A 19520-nucleotide genomic window follows, 5' to 3' on the forward strand; every position below is an offset into this window, starting at 1 on the left:
TCCGCATTCTTTTTTCAAACTAACAATATAGGAGCGGACACTTCGTGGCTACCAGTCGATCCGGAGTAAATGCGATAATCAATGGAATGATGTCCATCCGCTACCACGTCTCTCAAGGAGAGTTACGTCTGTAAGTCACATTGAGCAAAGTGGTGCATTAAATACGGAACTGTACTCGCATTCGAGAGGAATGACATCTGAACCCTCGATTAGCCAACCGCATTTAGATTTATCGTGATTTCCCTAAATCGATTAAGGTGTATGCCGAAAGGATTCCTTTGAAAAAGACGTGGCTGATTTCTTTTCCATCCTTCCTCAATTCAAGCTTGTCATCGACGGGACATTAAGCAATAATCTTTCTTTATCTATATCTACATCTACACCTACATGGATACTCTGCAAATTACGCTTACGTGGCTGGCAGATGACTCATCGAATCACCTTCACCGGCCGGGGTGGCCGAGCGGTTCTAGGCGCTTCAGTCTGGAACCGCGCGACCGCTACGGTCGCAGGTTCGAATCCTACCTCGGGCATGGATGTGTGTGATGTCCTTAGGTTAGTTAGGTTTAAGTAGTTCTAAGTTCTAGGGGACTGATGACCTCAGATGTTAAGTCCCATAGTGCTCAGAGCCAATCACCTTCACAATAATTCTTTATTATTCCACTCTCGAACAGTGCACGGAAAAAACGAATAACTATATCTTTCCGTGCGAGCTCTGATTTCCCTTATTTTGTTATGATAATCGTTTGTTCCTATGTAGGTCAGTGTCAACAAAATATTTTCGCATTCGGAGGAGAAAGTTGGTGATTGAAATTTGGTGAGAAGATACCGCCGCACGCTTTTGTTTTAATGGTGTCCATCCCAAACCCTATATCAAGTCCGTGACCCTCTCTCCCCTATTTCGCGATAATACGAAACGTGCTGCCCTTCTTTGAACTTTCTCGATGTACTCCATTAATCCTATCTAGTAATGATCCCAGACCGCGCAGCAGTACTTCAAAAGAGGACACACAAGCTCAGTGTTGACAGTCTCTTTAGTAGAGACTGTTACATTTTCTAAGCGTTGTGCCAATAAAACGCAGTCTTTGGATTGCCTTCCCCACATCATTTTATATGAGTTCTTTCCAATTTAAATTGTTCGTAGCTGTAATTCCAGGTACTTAGTTGAATTTACGGCCTTTAGATTGGACCGCTTTATCGTGTAACCGAAGTCTAATGGATTCCTTTTAGCACTCATGTGGATGACACCACACTTTTCATTATTTAGGGTCAATTTCCAATTTTGGCACCATTCAGATACCTTTTCTAAATCATTTTGCAATTTTTTTTTTATTTTCTGATGAGTTTACTGGGCAATAAACGACAGCGTTATCTGCAAACAACGTAAGACAACTGCTCAGGTTGCCTCCTAAATCGTTTATATAAATAAGGAAAAGTACAGGGCCAATAACACTACCCTGGGGAACGCCAGAAATAACTTCTGTTTTACTCTAAGACTTTCCGTCAATTACTACGAACTGTGACTTCTCTGACAGGAAATCACGAATCCAGTTACATAACTACATGCCGCTAGTGTGGTAATGTGTCAAAAGACTTTTGGAAATCTAGAAATACGGAATCAATTTGAAATCGCTTGTCAATAGCACTCAACACTTCGTGTGCGTAAAGAGCTACTTGCGTTTCACAACAACGATGTTTTCTAAGTCCGTGTTGACTGTGTGACAGTAGACCGTTTTCTTCGAAGTAATTCATAATGTTTGAACACAACGTATGTTCCAAAATCCTGCTGCATATCGACGTTAATGATATGCCTATGTAATCTAGTGGATTAATCCTACTACCTTTCTTGAATACTAGTGGGACCTGTGCAATTTTCCATTCTTTGAGTACGGATCTTTCGTCGAGCGAGCGGTTGTATATGATTGTTAATTGTGGATCTATTGCATCAGTAACCTGAAAGTGATTAAGTGATTTAAGTTGCTTCGCTACTCCAAGGATATCTTCCCCCGGAAAGTCCACACTCACATTCTTCAACAGTGATAGCGGCAGCACTGGGCAGCACTGGGAATTCGTAACTGAAGATGAAACTGTTAACGTCGTCTTTCGTGGCAGTTTTGAAATGGTTGCTGCTAAGCATGAAGCACGTTTGGCCAGAGTTGTACAGGACTCGTAAGATGGTTCAGCTGCTCGACAACACCGGCTCTCATCAGATGATACTACTTCTTAGGCAAATACCATGTAATCGTTCTTGAACATCCACCGCACACCTCACACATGGTATTTAATTCAAGAAAATTCCGAACGACAAACGTTTTGTGAAAGTACTGGACATCCAAGTGTGATGTTAATGGTTCGATCGGTTGAAAATTATTACTTTGAAAGTATTTAACCTACCTTTCCTGAACGCGGCTAGTTTCTTTGCAAAAATTTCTTCTGAACGTATTTCCGAATTTAGCCAGGCTTCCATACCTATGACGATTTGAACTGCAGTGCTTCCTATTAGCTCTTGAAACTCTGGTTCTTTTCCAACATAGCAACGACAATTTACAACTACAATACCTATTGTTGCTGGGTCTTTCTTCCTATGTCTGTGCTGTACCCTTTTGCTACAGATGGTGAGCTCCCTCTCCATCTCGTAAGAAAGCCTGGAGACTTTACCATTTCAGCTAGCCGCCCGGTTGGGAATACATTTGTATAGGTAATATATTTAAATGCTTAACATTATAAAGTCACAGGTTAATGCACGTGCGTGGTACATGAATAACGCTGCTCGTGGATGACGCTAGAGTTGTCGTCTGCAGGTGGTGGCCGCCCGAAACCAGAGAGAATCACTTCCAATCCAAAGCAAAGCTTCGTTATTTCCGATATGTGCTCGATTGTAGACAGATCTAGTGATCGAGAAAGCCAAGGCAACATGTCGACATTGTGTAGATGTGTTGGGTTACAACAGCGGTATGTGGGCGAGCGTTATCCTGTTGCAAACAACAGCAGTATGTTAGCGAGTGTTATCCTATTGCAAAACATCCCGTGGAATAGTGTTCATGAATGGCAACACAACAGGTCGAATCACCAGACTGACAAACAAATTTGCAGACAGGGTGCGCAGGGTAACCACGAAAGTGCTCCTCCTGTCATACGGCATTACACCGCAAACCATAGCTCCAGGTGTAGAGCCAAGGTCTAGCAAGCAGACAGGTTGGTTGCAGGTCCTCAACTGGCCCTCTTCTAACCAACATACAGCCATCACTGGCACCGAGCCTGAACCAGCTTTCATCAGAAAACACAACAGACCTCCCCTCCAATGAGCTCTCGCTTGAGACCACTGAAATCGCAAATGACGTTGATTTGGGGCCAGTGGAATGAACGTTACAGAGCGTTTGTCTCGGAGCTGTCCTTGTAGTAACCGATATGTAAGACTGCTTTGAGTCACTGTGGTGCCAACTGCTGCTCAAATTGCTGCTGCAGACGCAGTACGATGCGCAAAAGCCATACGCCGAACACGATGATCTTCCCTCTCGGTGGCCGGCCGGAGTGGCCGAGCGGTTAAAGGCGCTACAGTCTCGAACCGCACGACCGCTACGGTCGCAGGTTCGAATCCTGCCTCGGGCATGGATGTGTGTGATGTCCTTAGGTTAGTTAGGTTTAAGTAGTTCTAAGTTCTAGGGGACTTATGACCACAGCAGTTGAGTCCCATAGTGCTCAGAGCCATTTGAACCATTTTTTTCCCCTCTCGGTAGTGCCATGTGGCCGTCCGGAGCCCGGTCTTCTTGCGATCGATCCTTCATGTGACCACCGCTGCGAGCAATCATGGACAGCCGGCCGAAGTGGCCGCGCGGTTCTGGCGCTGCAGTCTGGAACCGCGAGACCGCTGCGGTCGCAGGTTCGAATCCTGCCTCGGGCATGGATGTGTGTGATGTCCTTAGGTTAGTTAGGTTTAACTAGTTTTAAGTTCTAAGGGACTAATGACCTCAGCAGTTGAGTCCCATAGTGCTCAGAGCCATTTGAACCAATCATGGACAGTGGCTATATTCCTGTCAAGTCTTTCTACAGTATCGCAGCAGGAACATCCAGCTTCTCGTAGCCTTATTACACGATCTTGTTCAGACTCAGTGAGGTGTTGATAATGGCGTCTTTATCACTTTAAATGCAGACTAACATCAACTCACCACGTCCAGTATCGAAGGTAACCAACGCTCACGGCCGTTACAGAGTGTATTTGAAGCAAATCTGGTTTGCATCCTTATAGTGTCAATACTAGCGCGACCCTTACGCGACTGGCGCGAAATTTGAGTAGACGTGGTCTTTCGGATGTAGAGTCACACCTACCAACTTTCGTTTATGTTGCACTACTCCTTCTTGGTGTTACGAATTTTTCCGTCCGTGTATGCGGTGTCTGTTCTTTCAGCGACGGCATTTTAATCTTGCAGCCACTATGGATCAATACACAAAGGAATTGAAGACATTTGCTGCTGTTGGGGATTGATTTATATCAATGGGGCAAGCTGAAAATGTGTGCCGAATCAGAATTCGAACCTGCGTCTCCAGTTTACCAGGCAGTTGCGCTGACCACTACCCCATCCAGACACAGTGATCACCATAATCACACGAACAATCCTAGCACGTTTCCCGTGACTCCTAGATTCTCAGTTTACACCACACACTACTGATGTAATACCCATGATTGATAGCCTCATGATTCGTGGCATCTCGCCGATTCCCGTGAGAGTTCGAGCTTGGTGAGCGTCTGCACTGAAGGGATCATTGGCCGTCATCACCTTAATTATGTATGTGGTGTCTGTTCTTTGGACATGCCCTGTTGATATAAACTAATACTCACTGGAAGCTAATGTCTTTAATCCCTTTGTGTCTTGATTCATAGTGGCTGTAGGATCAAAATAGTCTCTGTGGTGAGCTGAGATGGTGACGCTTCTGTCCCACGTGTCCCTCCGATCGGTCCGCTACTGTGACCGTGCCGGGTACTTCCCACACTGAAGTTGTCCCCTCACCTGTGGTCGAGTGAGAGGTCGCTCCAAAGTTTGGCAGGCTGCAAAAGACTTCCCGGAAGGTCGATCGGGGGACCTCCCTGGTTTGTCTAAAGAACATGTTTCGGGCACTGTCTGTGGCCGACGAAGTCCCTGAGCCAGATGCAGTCGTTCGCCCTGTTCGGAGGAAGCCTCTCCGTCTGGGCATTCGCAGAGGATGTGATTACTGACAGTTGGGAGCTCCAACGTTAGGCGTGTAATGGCTCTCTTAGGGATATGGCTGCGAAGAACGGGAATAAATCCAATGTGTGCTTTTTTGTACATACTGGGAGGAGTCATTCCAAATGTGGTCCGCCCCCGGTAGCTGAGTGGTCAGCGCAACAGAATATCAATGATAAGGGCCCGGATTCGATTCCCGGCTGGGTCGGAGATTTTCTCCGCTCAGCGACTGAGTGTTGTATTGTCCTAATCATCATCATTTCATCCCCACTGTGTATCTGGTGTGTAGAAAAGAGTGATGTTGAACATTTAGATCCAGTTCACATGTTCAAGAACGGTGTTTGCGAAACTCACTTTAGTAGAGCATAAACGCCAGAATCATAGGTTGCAGTTCTCTGTAACACGTCGATTAAAACTGTTCGCGTTATAGTTCTGCGGAAGTCTAATCTTGCCCGTCCTAGAATGAAGGGAGCGTCTGCAGTTTTATGTAGACTTCATGTTCGCATTTACCTCCACACAATGATGGTTTCTTAAAATACGTATCTACGCTATTAAGCTTAACACTAAACGGATACCAGGAAAGAATATTAGTGTTTAAACAGTAATTTTTCCTTCTGTGAAGTGTACCTTTATTGCTGAATTCGTTTTCGACGGAACTGAATGTCTTTGTAACTGTTAGTAATAAACGTAAACTTCTCTTTAGGGACGGTAATTCTGACTCAAAGCGATGTTGGCAGTCAGTTCCACGGTAACTCGTTAGTATTCATAGGTATAAATATCTTTGAAAGCTCTGCAGCCCGTGTTCAGACTACAGGTGATGATGCGCTACGAAATAATACACAGTCAGAAGTGACTTACAATATTTTCTGCAGTTATATTGTTAGTTTCCTCAAAGGCAAAGACAGATCACTTACTAATATACAGGTAATTTCAGTATGAACTTTAATGTGCCAAAAGTTTCGTACCGACAGTGGCACTACTGTACTGAATGACAGTTAATGACTGCTAAGCCTTTCTTCTGTTGTTTCAACGAACGTTTTCTGATGTACTCCTAGAGCATGTCCTAATGGATGATTCGAATGGGGGAAGGCGCAGCAATTCATATCATCTCCTAGAATAAAATTTCAAGATATCCAAGTTCTATCTCTTCTAGGTCTTAGCATGTCCACTGAAGCTTACAGCTCATTGTTTTTTGACTGGGTATTTAATGCTCATGATCATGAACGTAATATAATGAATCAAAAGTTTTCAAGTGAAATGTCGTGTGGCTAGGGCCTCCCGCCGGGTAGATCGTTTGCCGGGTGCAAGTCTTTCGATTTAACGCCACTTCGGTGACTTGTGCGTCTATGGATGACAGACTAAAGGCCGAAATACTAAATGTCTTTTTCCAAAGCTGTTTCACAGAGGAAGACTGCACTGTAGTTCCTTCTCTGGATTGTCGTACAGATGACAAAATGGTAGATATCGAAATAGACGACAGAGGGATAGAGAAACAATTAAAATCGCTCAAAAAAGGAAAGGCCGCTGGACCTGATGGGATACCAGTTCGATTTTATACAGAGTACGCGAAGGAACTTGCCCCCCTTCCTGCAGCGGTGTACCGTAGGTCTCTAGAAGAGCGTAGCGTTCCAAAGGATTGGAAAAGGGCGGAGGTCTTCCCCGTTTTCAAGAAGGGACGTCGAACAGATGTGCAGAACTATAGACCTATTATCTCTAACGTCGATCAGTTGTAGAATTTTGGAACACGTATTATGTTCGAGTATAATGACTTTTCTGGAGACTAGAAATCTACTCTGTAGGAATCAGCATGGGTTTTGAAAAAGACGGTCGTGTGAAACCCAGCTCGCGCTATTCATCCACGAGACTCAGAGGGCCATAGACACGGGTTCACAGGTAGATGCCGTGTTTCTTGACTTCCGCAAGGCGTTCGACATAGTTCCCCACAGTCGTTTAATGAACAAAGTAAGAGCATATGGACTATCAGACCAATTGTGTGATTGGATTGAAGAATTCCAAGATAACAGAACGCAGCATGTCATTCTCAATGGAGAGAAGTCTTCCGAAGTAAGAGTGATTTCAGGTGTGCCGCAGGGGAGTCTCATAGGACCGTTGCTATTCACAATATACATAAATGACCTTGTGGATAACATCGGAAGTTCACTGAGGCTTTTTGCAGATGATGCTGTGGTGTATCGAGAGGTTGTAACAATGGAAAATTGTGCTGAAATGCAGGAGGATGTGCAGCGAATTGACGCATGGTGCAGGGAATGGCAATTGAATCTCAATGTAGACAAGTGTAATGTGCTGCGAATACATAGAAAGATAGATCCCTTATCAATTAGCTACAAAATAGCAGGTCAGCAACTGGTAGCAGTTAATTCCATAAATTATCTGGGAGTACGCATTAGGAGTGATTTAAAATGGAATGATCATATAAAGTTGATCGTCGGTAAAGCAGATGCCAGGCTGAGATTCACTGGAAGAATCCTAAGGAAATGCAATCCGAAAACAAAGGAAGTAGGTTACAGTACGCTTGTTCGCCCACTGCTTGAATACTGCTCAGCAGTGTGGGATCCGTACCAGATAGGGTTGATAGTAATCGCGAAAGCGTTACGGAGATGATAGATAAACTCCAGTGGAAGACTCTGCAGGAGAGACGCTCAGTAGCTCGGTACGGGCTTTTGTTAAAGTTTCGAGAAGATACCTTCACCGAAGAGTCAAGCAATATATTGCTCCCTCCTAAGTATATCTCGCGAGGAGACCATGAGGATAAAATCAGAGAGATTAGAGCCCACACAGAAGCATACCGACAATCCTTCTTTCCACGAACAATACGAGACTGGAATAGGAGGGAGAACCGATAGAGGTACTCAGGGTACCCTCCGCCACACACCGTCAGGTGGCTTGCGGAGTATGGATGTAGATGTAGATGGCGATGAAATGATGATGATGACAACACAACACCCAGTCCCTGAACGGAGAAAATCTCCAATCCAGTCGAAAATCGAACCCGGGCCCTTATGACTGACATTCTGTAGCACTCACCACTCAGCTACCGGGGGCGGACAGTTCTCAACTAAAAACAGGCGTTTAATGTCCGTTATACAGTCATGACATTTCGTCTTAAAAATCTATGCATAAATGTACAGTGACAATATGCAGCGGGATAGCGTCAGGAAGGACAGCAGGCCACCCTCTACGTTTAATATGGCAAAATTCGATGATCAACGTGTTTAGTCCATGAAGATATTCGATAAATGCCAGGAAAAAGGAGCCAGAATGGTTCGTGTACATCTACATACGTACTCATGGTACATCTACATCTATATACATACTCCGCAAGCCAACGTATGGTGTGTGGCGAAGTGTGTCTTGCACCACTAATAGTCATTTCCTTTCCTGTTCCACTCGCGAACAGGGCGAATGAAAAATGACTATCTCTATACCTCCGTACGAGCCCTAATTTCTCTTGTCTTATCTTCGTCGTCCTTATGCGAAAAGTACGTCGGCGGCAGTAGAATTGTTCTACAGTCAGTTTAAAATGCCGGTTCTCTAAATTTCCTCAATGATGTTGCTCGAAAAGAACGTCGCCTTCCCACCAGGGATTCCTGTTTGAGTTCCTGAAGCAACTCTGTAAGACTTGCGTGTTGTTCGAACCTACTGGTGACAAATACAGCAGCCCACCTCCGAACTTCTTCGGTGTCTTCCTGTAATCTGATCCGGTGCGAATCCCAAACACTCGATCAGTATTCAAGAATGGGTCGTACTAGTGTCCTATATGCAGTCTCCTTTAAGACGAACCACACTTTCCCAAAATCCTTCCAATAAACCGAAGTCGACCGTTCGCCTTACCTGCTACAATCCTCAAATGCTCGTTCCAGTTCATATCGCTTTGCAATGTTACGCTCAGATATTTAAACGACGTGACTGTGTCAAGTAGAACACTACAAAAGCCCGCCCGGTTAGCCGTGCGGTCTAACGCACGGTTTTCCGGATTGGGAAGGAGCGCCTGGTCCCCAGCACGAATCCGTCCGGCGGACTTGCGTCGAGGTCCGGTGAGCCGTCCAGTTTGTGGATGGTTTTTAGGCGGTTTTCCATCTGCCTCGGAGAATGTGGGCTGGTTCCCCTTATTCCGCCTCAACTACCCTATGTCGGCGATTGCTGTTTAAACAAGTTCTACACCTATGCGTACACCACCATTACTCTACCACGCAAACATAGGGGTTACACTCGTTTGGTGTGAGACGTTCCCTGGGGGTCCACCGGGGGACATACCGCACAATAACCCTGTAAGAGTGGTTCAGTGTGGGGCGGCGGAATGCTGAAGTGGACTGCGGTAGTCGTCATGGGGTTGCGGACCACTGCGGCTGCAGCGGGGACGGAGCCTCTCCATCGTTTCTAGGCCCCCGGTTTACATACAATACAACACATACAATACAGGACACTACTAATGCTGTATCCAAACATTACGTGTTTTTCTTCCTATTCATCGGCATTAACTTATATTCTTCTATACAGAGTGATCCATTGATCGTGGCCGGACCAAATATCTCACGAAATAAGCGTCAAACGAGAAAACTACAAAGAACGAAACTTGTCTAACTCGAAGGGGGAAACCAGATGGCGCTATGTTTGGCCCGCTAGATGGCGATGCCATAGGTCATACCGATATCAACTGCGTTTTTTTTAATAGGATCCCCAATTTTTCATTACATATTCGTGTAGTACGTAAAGAAATATGAATGTTTTAGTTGGACCACTTTCTTCTCTTTGTGATGGATGGCGCTGTAATAGTCACAAACGTATGGCTCACAATTTTAGACGAACAGTTGATAACAGGTAGGTTTTTTAAATTAAAATACAGACCGTAGGTACGTTTGAAGATTTTATTTCGGTTGTTCCAATGAGATACATGTACCTTTGTGAACTTATCATTTCTGGCAACGCATGCTGTTACAGCGTGATTACCTGTAAATACCACATTAATGCAATAAATGCTCAAAATGATGTCCATCAGCCTCAATGCATTTGGCAACACATGTGACGACATTCCTCTCAACAGCGAGTATTTCGCCTTCCGTAATGTTCGCACATGCATTGTCAATGCGCTGACGCATGTTGTCAGGCGTTGTTGGTGGATCACGATAGCAAATATCCTTCAACTTTCCCCACAGAAAGAAATCCTGGGAAGTCAGATCCGGTGAACGTGCGGGCATTGGTATGGTGCTTCAACGACCAGTCCACCTGTCATGAGTATGCTATTCAATACCGCTTTAACCGCACGCGAGCTATGTGCCGAACATCCATCATATTGGAAGTACATCGCCATTCTGTCATGCAGTGAAACATCTTGTAATAACATCGGTAGAACATTACGTAGGAAATCAGCATACATTGCACCATTTAGATTGCCATCGATAAAATGGGGGCCAACTATCTTTCCACCCATAATGCCGCACCATACATTAACCCGCCAAGGTCGCTGATGTTCCACTTGTCGCAGCCATCGTGGATTTTCCGTTGCCCAATAGTGCATATTATGCCGGTTTACGTTACCGCTGTTGATGAATGACGCTTCGCCGCTAAATAGAACGCGTGCAAAAAATCTGTCATCGTCCTGTAATTTCTCTTGTGCCCAGTGGCAGAACTGTACACGACGTTCAAAGTCGTCGCCATGCAATTCCTGGTGCGCAGAAATAGGGTACGGGTACAATCGATGTTGATGCAGCATTCTCAACACCGACGTTTTTGAGATTCCCGATTATCGCGCAATTTGTCTGCTACTGATGTGCGGATTAGCCGCGACAGCAGCTAAAACACCTACTTGGGCATCATCATTTGTTGCAGGTCGTGATTGACGTTTCACATGTGGCTGAACACTTCCTGTTTCCTTAAATAACGTAACCATCCGGCGAACGGTCCGGACACTTGGATGATGTCGTCCAGGATACCGAGCAGCATACGTAGCACACGCCCGTTGGGCATTTTGATCACAATAGCCATACATCAACACGATATCGACCTTTTCCGCAATTGGTAAACGGTCTATTTTAACACGGATAATGTATTACGAAGCAAATACCGTCCGCACTGGCGGAATGTTACGTGATACCACGTACTTATACGTTTGTGACTATTATAGCGCCATCTATCACAAAGCGAATATAGTGGTCCAACTAAAACATTCATATTTGTTTACGTACTACACGAATATGTAATAAAAAATAGGAGTTCCTATTTTAAAAAAACCGGTTGATTATCCGTTTGACCTATGGCAGCGCCATCTAGCGGGCCAACCATAGCGCCATCTGGTTTCCCCCTTCAAACTAGACAAGTTTCGTTCTTTGTAGTTTTTTTGTTTGACACTTATTTAGTGAGATATTTGACCCGGTCACGATCTATGGACCACACTGTATTTAGAGCTAGCTGCCTGCCATTCAGTACACCAACTAGAAATTTTGTCTAAGTCATCTTGTTTCCTACTACCGTCACTCCACCAATGCCATCGTGTACATCACAGCATCATCAGCAAACAGCCGCAGACTGCTGCTCTCCCTGTCGGTCAGATCATTTATGAATACATAAAACAAACAGCGGTCCTATCACCATTTCCTGGGGCATTTCTGACGATACCCTTGTCACTGATACCAAGGGCATCCTTCCTCCTTACATATCTTCATCAAGTGGAAGCTTGTTATGGAACATTGACACTGCCACCACGAAGGCAAGTCAGATGGTCTTCCACTCTAAGCGAACTTGTTGTGGTATGTAGCAAAACACTTAATCTCTGCCAAGAGCCGTGATCTAGAGATTGCTGTGCTCCCAGTGGGTAAAATAGGAAACAATAAGCTGGAACTATCATGATATAAGTACTCATATGCCCGATTTTCTGGAAGCTTTTGACATTCATTCTTGATATTGTTGAACTAGAGTATACGATTGGAATGCGCTAACATTGGTGTTAGAGGTAAGTTTAATGAGATATCCATTGGTTCTTTGATATATGTGAATCAGCGAAACAGAAAATTTGAGTCAGAACATCAGATACACGATTCAAATTCCATTCTACCAATTTTTCTAACTTAAAAAAATTTGTTTCAGATCTTTGTTTTATGATGTGATAAACAATTATTTCAGAGAGGAAATTTAGTGGTGGCCTATCTAAAACAGTATCTGAACAGTTCTATCAAATCGAATGTGTTAGCCAGCTTGCAGGAAAACTGTAAGAATGATGTGAGACTATTCACGTGCTACTTCTAGATACCAGAATGAAATTTTCACCCTGCAGCGGAGTGTGCGCTGATATGAAACTTCCTGGCAGATTAAAACTGTGTGCCAGACCGAGACTCGAACTCGGGACCTTTTCCTTTCGCTGGCAAGTGCTCCACCAACTGAGCTACCCAAGCACGACTCACGCCCCGTCCGCACAGCTTTTTAATTCCGCCAGTACCTCGTCTCCTACCTTCCAAACTTCGCAGAAGCTCTCCTGCATACCTCGCAGAACTAGCACTCCTTACTTTCAGATAGTCCACTGCAACTATACTATCGCTTCCCGCGCCCGGGTTCCCGGGTTCGATTCCCGGCGGGGTCAGGGATTTTCTCTGCCTCGTGATGACTGGGTGTTCTGTGATGTCCTTAGGTTAGGTTAGGTTTAAGTAGTTCTAAGTTCTAGGGGACTGATGACCATAGATGTTAAGTCCCATAGTGCTCAGAGCCATTTGAACCAACTATACTACTTACAGGCTTCCCAGTAATTGCATTAAACATGCTGCTTAGCTAGCAGTCTCTATGAACGAGATCTCTTAATTGCTTTGAGACATTGGCACTGGCACTGGAGACAGTTAATTGTAATCATAGGAGTGGAATAGATTTTCAACGTCATAATTTAGTCGCCTATGAAACGAAAGCTGCGCAACTTTATTTTATTTTATTTATTTATCTATTTTGTATTGTCAAATGTGGATCGTCGTACTTAGCTCAGTTTCAGGCATCTCTGCAATTCCTTAAAGAGTAACGGCAATATATTGTTAATGATGTGCTGCCAGGTTGGGACATTCTTTTGTTTCGACATGCAGAGCTTAGACAAAAATATGGAAAAACCACGAAAAATGCATGCTGGAACATGTGTGCGGATGCTAGCCAAGACATAAATTTTAGCTGTTGTATTTGATCACGAGCGGCACCTTTGGAATTACCTGAATACACGGCAAGTATCAGTCGTGGTCAGAATAGACGTCTGTGTAGCTGTAACTGCATTATGTCGGAGGTATGTGAGTTCGAACGTGGCCAAATTGTTGATACTCCGACGGTAGGTGCTTCCTAACCAAGATAACCGAAGTATCTTGTGTTTAAAGATGCATCGTATATCGCATACAGAGAAAACGGGAAAACAGCAGCCGCTAAGTCACAACGCCGACGAGTGTGTGCGTGTTGACGGTCACTTAAGAGGATTGTGATGAAAAATGAGAGGACGACAGCTAGAAACGTCACAGGAAAACACTCGTGAACCCAGTCAGTAGCAAAGAAACACGAAGGGCGCTGCCTAAGCAGGTAATTGCAGGGCCAGCTGTAATTCCAAAACTGCTCATCAGTGATGCAAATGCCCGTAACAGGAAAACGTGGTGCCCAAGCCATAAAACCTGGACTATAGAGCGATGGAAGAACGTCATTTGGTTGGATGAGCCTTGTTTCACGTTGTTTCCAACTTCTGGCCGAATTTGTGTTCCAAGAGTGAAATATGGCGAGTGTTTGGCGATGATTTGGACAGCCATATGGCCGTACTCCATGGGTCCCATGGTTACTCTGTAATTCGCATTACTGCTAAGACTTATGTGACCACTTTGGCTGGTCAGGTCCACACCGTGGTACAATGCCTGTTCCCCAATGATTATGACGTGTTCCAAGTCAACAAGGCACCTGTTCACACATCTTGCATCGTACAGGACTGGTTTTGTCAGCACGAGATTTAACTGTTGCGTTTCTCCAGCCACCACAGTTACCAGGTCTCAATATTATTGAGACTTTGTGGTCTACTTTGGAGAGAAGAGCGAGTGTTCGCTATCCACCTCTATCATAGTTACCCCAACTTGCTATTATTTTGCAAGAAAAATGGTGTAATTTTCCCTCAAAAAACCACACAAAACCTGCATTTATCCATTCCGATACGATTGGAAGCTCGTTTGGATGCCAACGTGTTTTCTACACCGTATTAGGCATGGCAATGTGTCGTCTTTTTGGTGTTTCCGTATTTTTGTCCACTCCCTTTAGGCAGCCTATATGTTGTCGCCTCCATTAGATCTTCAGTTTCTCTCGCCTCCATGAACAAAAATACAAGCACTACAATGGAAGCTGAAAGCAATTACCAATCATTTACCCGACATCATAATCTCTTGTCGAGTAGGCTGCATGCCAGTGACATGGCGGCCAGAAAACCTCACAATTTCTGCGGCTAATCTTTCCAGAGGGGACTACTGTACCCCGGTTAAAATTAATTTGTGCGTGCCAGGTTACAGTGGTGAGGCAGTGTTGCCGGTGTGCAGCCGGCCACACTTCTCAAGGCCCTGCCTATATCTGCAAAACAGACAACTCTGCGAGGATGTGCAACTCGAGAAAGAACTACGACTGGATGGCTCGACTCGACTCGCTGAAACGTCAAACGCAAAGTAATCTTCTAGATTTCCGAAAGCGTTTGACACGGAGCCCCACTGCAGGCTGTTAAGGGGAGTTAGAACGGAATTTTTTCTCACATTTTCGGGTTTTTATGTCATCATAAAATTTTCAATTATTCATATATGTTATAAGCTCACATGGGAAGTATTTTTTTAAGATAATCCATACCGGTTGCAAATGTTAAAATTTTTACGTGCATTACTTCAAGGTCTAATAAAATGAGTAGTTTTTTATATAGAAGGCTGAAATGTTGGTCATGTCCAGAAGAGGATCGGCGCCAGGTTGAGGAAGTTGAAAAAAAGTTTGAGAGACAAGAAACTTTCTGGTGGTAAAACCATAAGAGGCAGGCTGACAGACAAAATGATTGATTAAGCACAGCAGTATCATTGGATGGCCATTAGAAATAATACTGAGGATTTGTTGAAAATGAAGCAGGCAGTATCGGCTACCTTCTTCCACAGACTTGACCAACTGATGAAAAACCAGTACATCGCCGTTGCCTTCCTGGACCTGATTAATGGTGCAATTACTACAATGCCCAGTACTCAAACACTTCACACAGCCATAAACATTCCATTCCAGCAGCAGTCATGGATATTATAAAACCTATTTACAGATACCTGGCAAATCCTGAATTACTAAAGAAGTGTCTGCATGGTCAGAACTCAAAATCCTAATGAGTCGTTCAATAATCTTATATGGACTCACTTACTAAAAAAATGTTTTTGTTGGAATGAAGGCACTAAAGTGGGGGGTCAGTGATGCTGTTACTGCTTTTAATGATGGCAACATTGGTAGGGTGAAAGTGCTACAGCATATGGGAATTAACCCTGGACCAAACTGCATCAGAGAACTTGAACAAATGGACAAGGTTCGCATTGATAAGGCAGAGTATGGAATACAGTTGGCCACTAAGGATTCCAGAAAGAAGAAAAGAAGAAAAAAATTGGAAAAATATCAAGAGGATGATATATAGTATGGTACATGGTGCTTATGAGTGACTAAAAATAAAAAAAATTAAGCATATATTAAGTGAGTTACAGTCTTTGGAATCTTTTGAAGTCGTTTCTGAAAATTTACATTTTCTGTTGAATTTTTTCCTAAATCTCAGAAACCACTTCGAGTAGAGTATTCACATTTTCAGGGAGTAATAATATACATATCCTGAGTCTACTGAACTAAAAGAAGAACATAATGTTATGTATAATTAAAATTATTTAGGATAACGTACAAAAAACTATGCAAAATTTTAACCGTGAAATTAAAAAATTGTATTTCCGAAATCAGTGGCTGAAATGCAATTATTGTAGTTCAGTAGACTCAGAAGATACAGTTTAATGTTCTGTAAAAGTTTCATGCAATGGCTACAGTGGTTCCTGAAATACAGGGAAGCCAAGTTACTAAATTTAACATTGTCGGGATAGGGCGTGCCAACTCCCCTTAAGGAAGGTACAAGCATATGGAATAGGTTCACAGATATGTGAGTGACTCGAAGACTTCTTAAGTAATAGAGATTGTTCATCAGAGACAAGAGTATCGTCAGGAGTGACCCAGGGAAATGTGATAGGACAGTTATTATTCTCTATATACATAAATTATTTGGCGGAGCGGGCAGGCAGGAATCTGCAGTTGCTTCCTGACGATGCTGTGGTGTACCGTGAGGCATCGAAATTGAGTTACTGTAGAAGGATACGAGATGACTTAGACAAAATTTCTAGTTGGTATAATGAATGGCAGGAAGCTCTAAATACAGAAGTAAGTTAATGCCGATGAGAAAGAAAAACAAACCAGTAATGTTCGGATACAGCATTAGTAGTGTCCTGCCTGACGCAGTAACGTCGTTTAAATATCTGAGCGTAACGTTGCAAAACGATATGAAATGGTACGAGCATGTGAGGATTGTGGGGGCGGCGAGAGGAAGGCGAATTGTCGACTTTTGGTAATTGAGAGAATTCTGGGAAATTGTGCGACCTATTCTTGAGTGGGGATCCGTACCAGGTCGAATTAAAGGAAGACATCGAAGCAATTCAGAGGCGGGCTGCTAGATTTATTACTGGTAGGTTCGAGTAACACGCAACTGTTATGGACATGCTTCAGGGACACATTCAGACGACATTCATTTCGAGGAACGCTATTGAGAAAATTAAGAGGACCGGCATTTGAAGCTGACTGCAGAACGATTCTACTGTCATCAACATACAATGCACGTAAGGACCACGAAGATAAGATACGAGAAATCAGGGCTCATACGGACGCATATAGACAGTCGTTTCTTCCTCGCTCTATTTGCGAGTGGAACAGGAAAGGAAATGACTAGTAGTGGTAAGGGGTACCCTCCGTCACGCGCCTTATGGTGGATTGCGTGGTGTCCATGTAGATCTTAATTGGTGTGTAGCAAATAACAATATACTGACTACTTTATTTAGCAACTAACCTGACATAGATAGTTATCTGTGCTGCCCACCTACCTCCAAGTTTGGCCTGGCGTTGGCGTCTACTGCACAATTCCGTTCCCCCATCTGTGAAAACAAAAAACGCATATATCAGACAAATGAGGTGTTTGAGGCAGGTGCTGCAGAGAGACTGCAGAGACAGAGATAATAATGAAAGATGCGCATAAATGAATAACGTGACAAAGAGTTACTCTGATTAAAGAGTGAGTCATGTTTCAGCAAGTCGAGCGTAACGAGAAATCCATCACCCAGTCTTAAGCTCTCCTCGGTCTCCAAGTTTTCGGTGTGCTCTGTGTAGCCTCTTATACAGGCGTGTGTAAAAACCATAAGGACGATAAATACTACCAAGATGGGGTAATTCTGAGTGTAAGTGAATACCTTGTAAGCTAAGAACTCCAACGAGTCATCTCACATTGACTGATTGCACAAGCGCTCGTCCCAGCTCCACCTGGTTTATGAAAATTGCTATTTTCAGACGCCCAAGTGTTGTGACGCAGACGACCTGGAGAAAACTGCCCCTGCTTGACTGCGTTTGATGTTAAATCATGTTCACCCTACATCTGCCTCCACATCTACATTGTGTAAATCACTGAATTACGGTACTTCCCATTGCACCAGTCATCACAGATTTTTTCCGCATTCCATTGACGTATGGACCGCGGGAAGAATAACTGTTTAAATGCCTCCGTGCGCGCTGTAATTAATCTTATCGGAACGATCTCTACGGGAGTGGTACGTAGCGTGTTGCAATAGATTCCCAGAGTCATAATTTACAGCTAGTTTTTGTAACTTCGTTAAGCTGGCTTTCTCGGAATAGTTTACGCCTATCATCAAGATTCTGCCAGATCAGTTTCTTCAGAATCTCTGTGACACTCTCCCACTGGTCAAAAAAACCTGTGACCATTTGTGCTACCCTTCTCGGTATTCGTACGATATTCCCTGTTAGGTTTATTTGGTTTGGACCCCACATACTTGAGCAGTATTCTATGATGGGTGTAGGAGCGATTTGTAAGCAGTCTCCTCTGTACACAGATTGCACATCGCTGGTATTCCACCGACACACGGAAGTTTGCCACCTGCTCCAACTGAGGCTATAGGATCATTCCATTTAATATCTCTACAAAGTGTTACACCCAGTTATTTGTATTAGTTAACAGATTCTAGCTGTGAGCGTTTTCTCTGCCTCGTGATGACTGGGTGTTGTGTGACGTCCTTAGGTTAGTTAGGTTTAAGTAGTTCTAAGTTATAGGGGACTGATGACCATAGATGTTAAGTCCCATAGTGCTCAGAGCCATTTGAACCTAGCTGTGAGCCATTGATATTACAGTCGTACGGATCTACGATTTTTCATTTCGCCATTTCCTTAAATCGATTAAGACAGATTTTGGGGTCTTCCCTTTGAAAAGAAACAATCGAGTTCCTTCCTCGTCCCTCCCAATTGTAGCTTCAGCTTCGCCTCTAATGATCTCGTAGCCGACAAGATGTTTAACCATAAGCTTCCTGTCTTTCTTTTTCATCCAATATTGCCCATTCAGTACAAGTGTCTCACGATGGTTAAAGGATCACAATTCATCAACTGTGTGTAATCGGGTGGACTGTACTGGTACCCAATAAAAACATCATTCATCAAAGCCCTTTGGTCTCCTTGAATGTGCATAATAATTTACGTCGAAACGGTCCTACTTGAAACGAGAAAACTATTTTCTGAGGTGATTTCTGCTATGCAGTCACCGCTTACACAGCACTATCGTTTGGAGCTGTCTCCAGTGCCTGCAATGATTTGTTAAATCGAAAGAGAACAAAATGCCAGAAATGGCAATAATCCTCATAGCCCTCAAATGTGGAACATTCAACAAGTCACTGCAAGAACGATTTAGAGCCTGTTAAGTCAGCCCCGCGGGATTAGCCGCGCGGTCTCAGGCGCTGCAGTCGTGGACTGTGCGGCTGGTCCCGGCGGAGGTTCGAGTCCTCCCTCGGGCATCGGTGTGTGTGTTTGTCCTTAGGATAAGTTAGGTTCAGTAGTGTGTAAGCTTAGGGACTGATGACCTTAGCAGTTAAGTCCCATTGGATTTCACACACATTTCCTGTAAGTCAGACCAGCAGTGCCAATAAGTGAGCCTTACGTAATTTTTACTGTTGTAGAACAGTTTGGATGGGGAAATATTTAATTTGTGGGTGAACTGCAAATTGAACCAAC

General features: G+C 43.9%; 1 protein-coding gene across 1 annotated transcript in view; it reads right to left on the reverse strand.

Moving 5' to 3' along the window:
• Window positions 1-19520, reverse strand: part of LOC126183521 (solute carrier family 28 member 3-like) — a 418615-nt gene that overhangs the window by 280445 nt on the left and 118650 nt on the right. Inside the window, exon 2 of the mRNA XM_049925578.1 lies at window positions 17339-17389. Within this exon, the coding sequence (XP_049781535.1) occupies window positions 17339-17389 (51 nt within the window). The remainder of the gene's footprint in view (window positions 1-17338; window positions 17390-19520) is intronic.

Source organism: Schistocerca cancellata, chromosome 4, assembly GCF_023864275.1.
Source record: "Schistocerca cancellata isolate TAMUIC-IGC-003103 chromosome 4, iqSchCanc2.1, whole genome shotgun sequence".
In the NCBI taxonomy this organism is placed as follows: domain Eukaryota; kingdom Metazoa; phylum Arthropoda; class Insecta; order Orthoptera; family Acrididae; genus Schistocerca; species Schistocerca cancellata.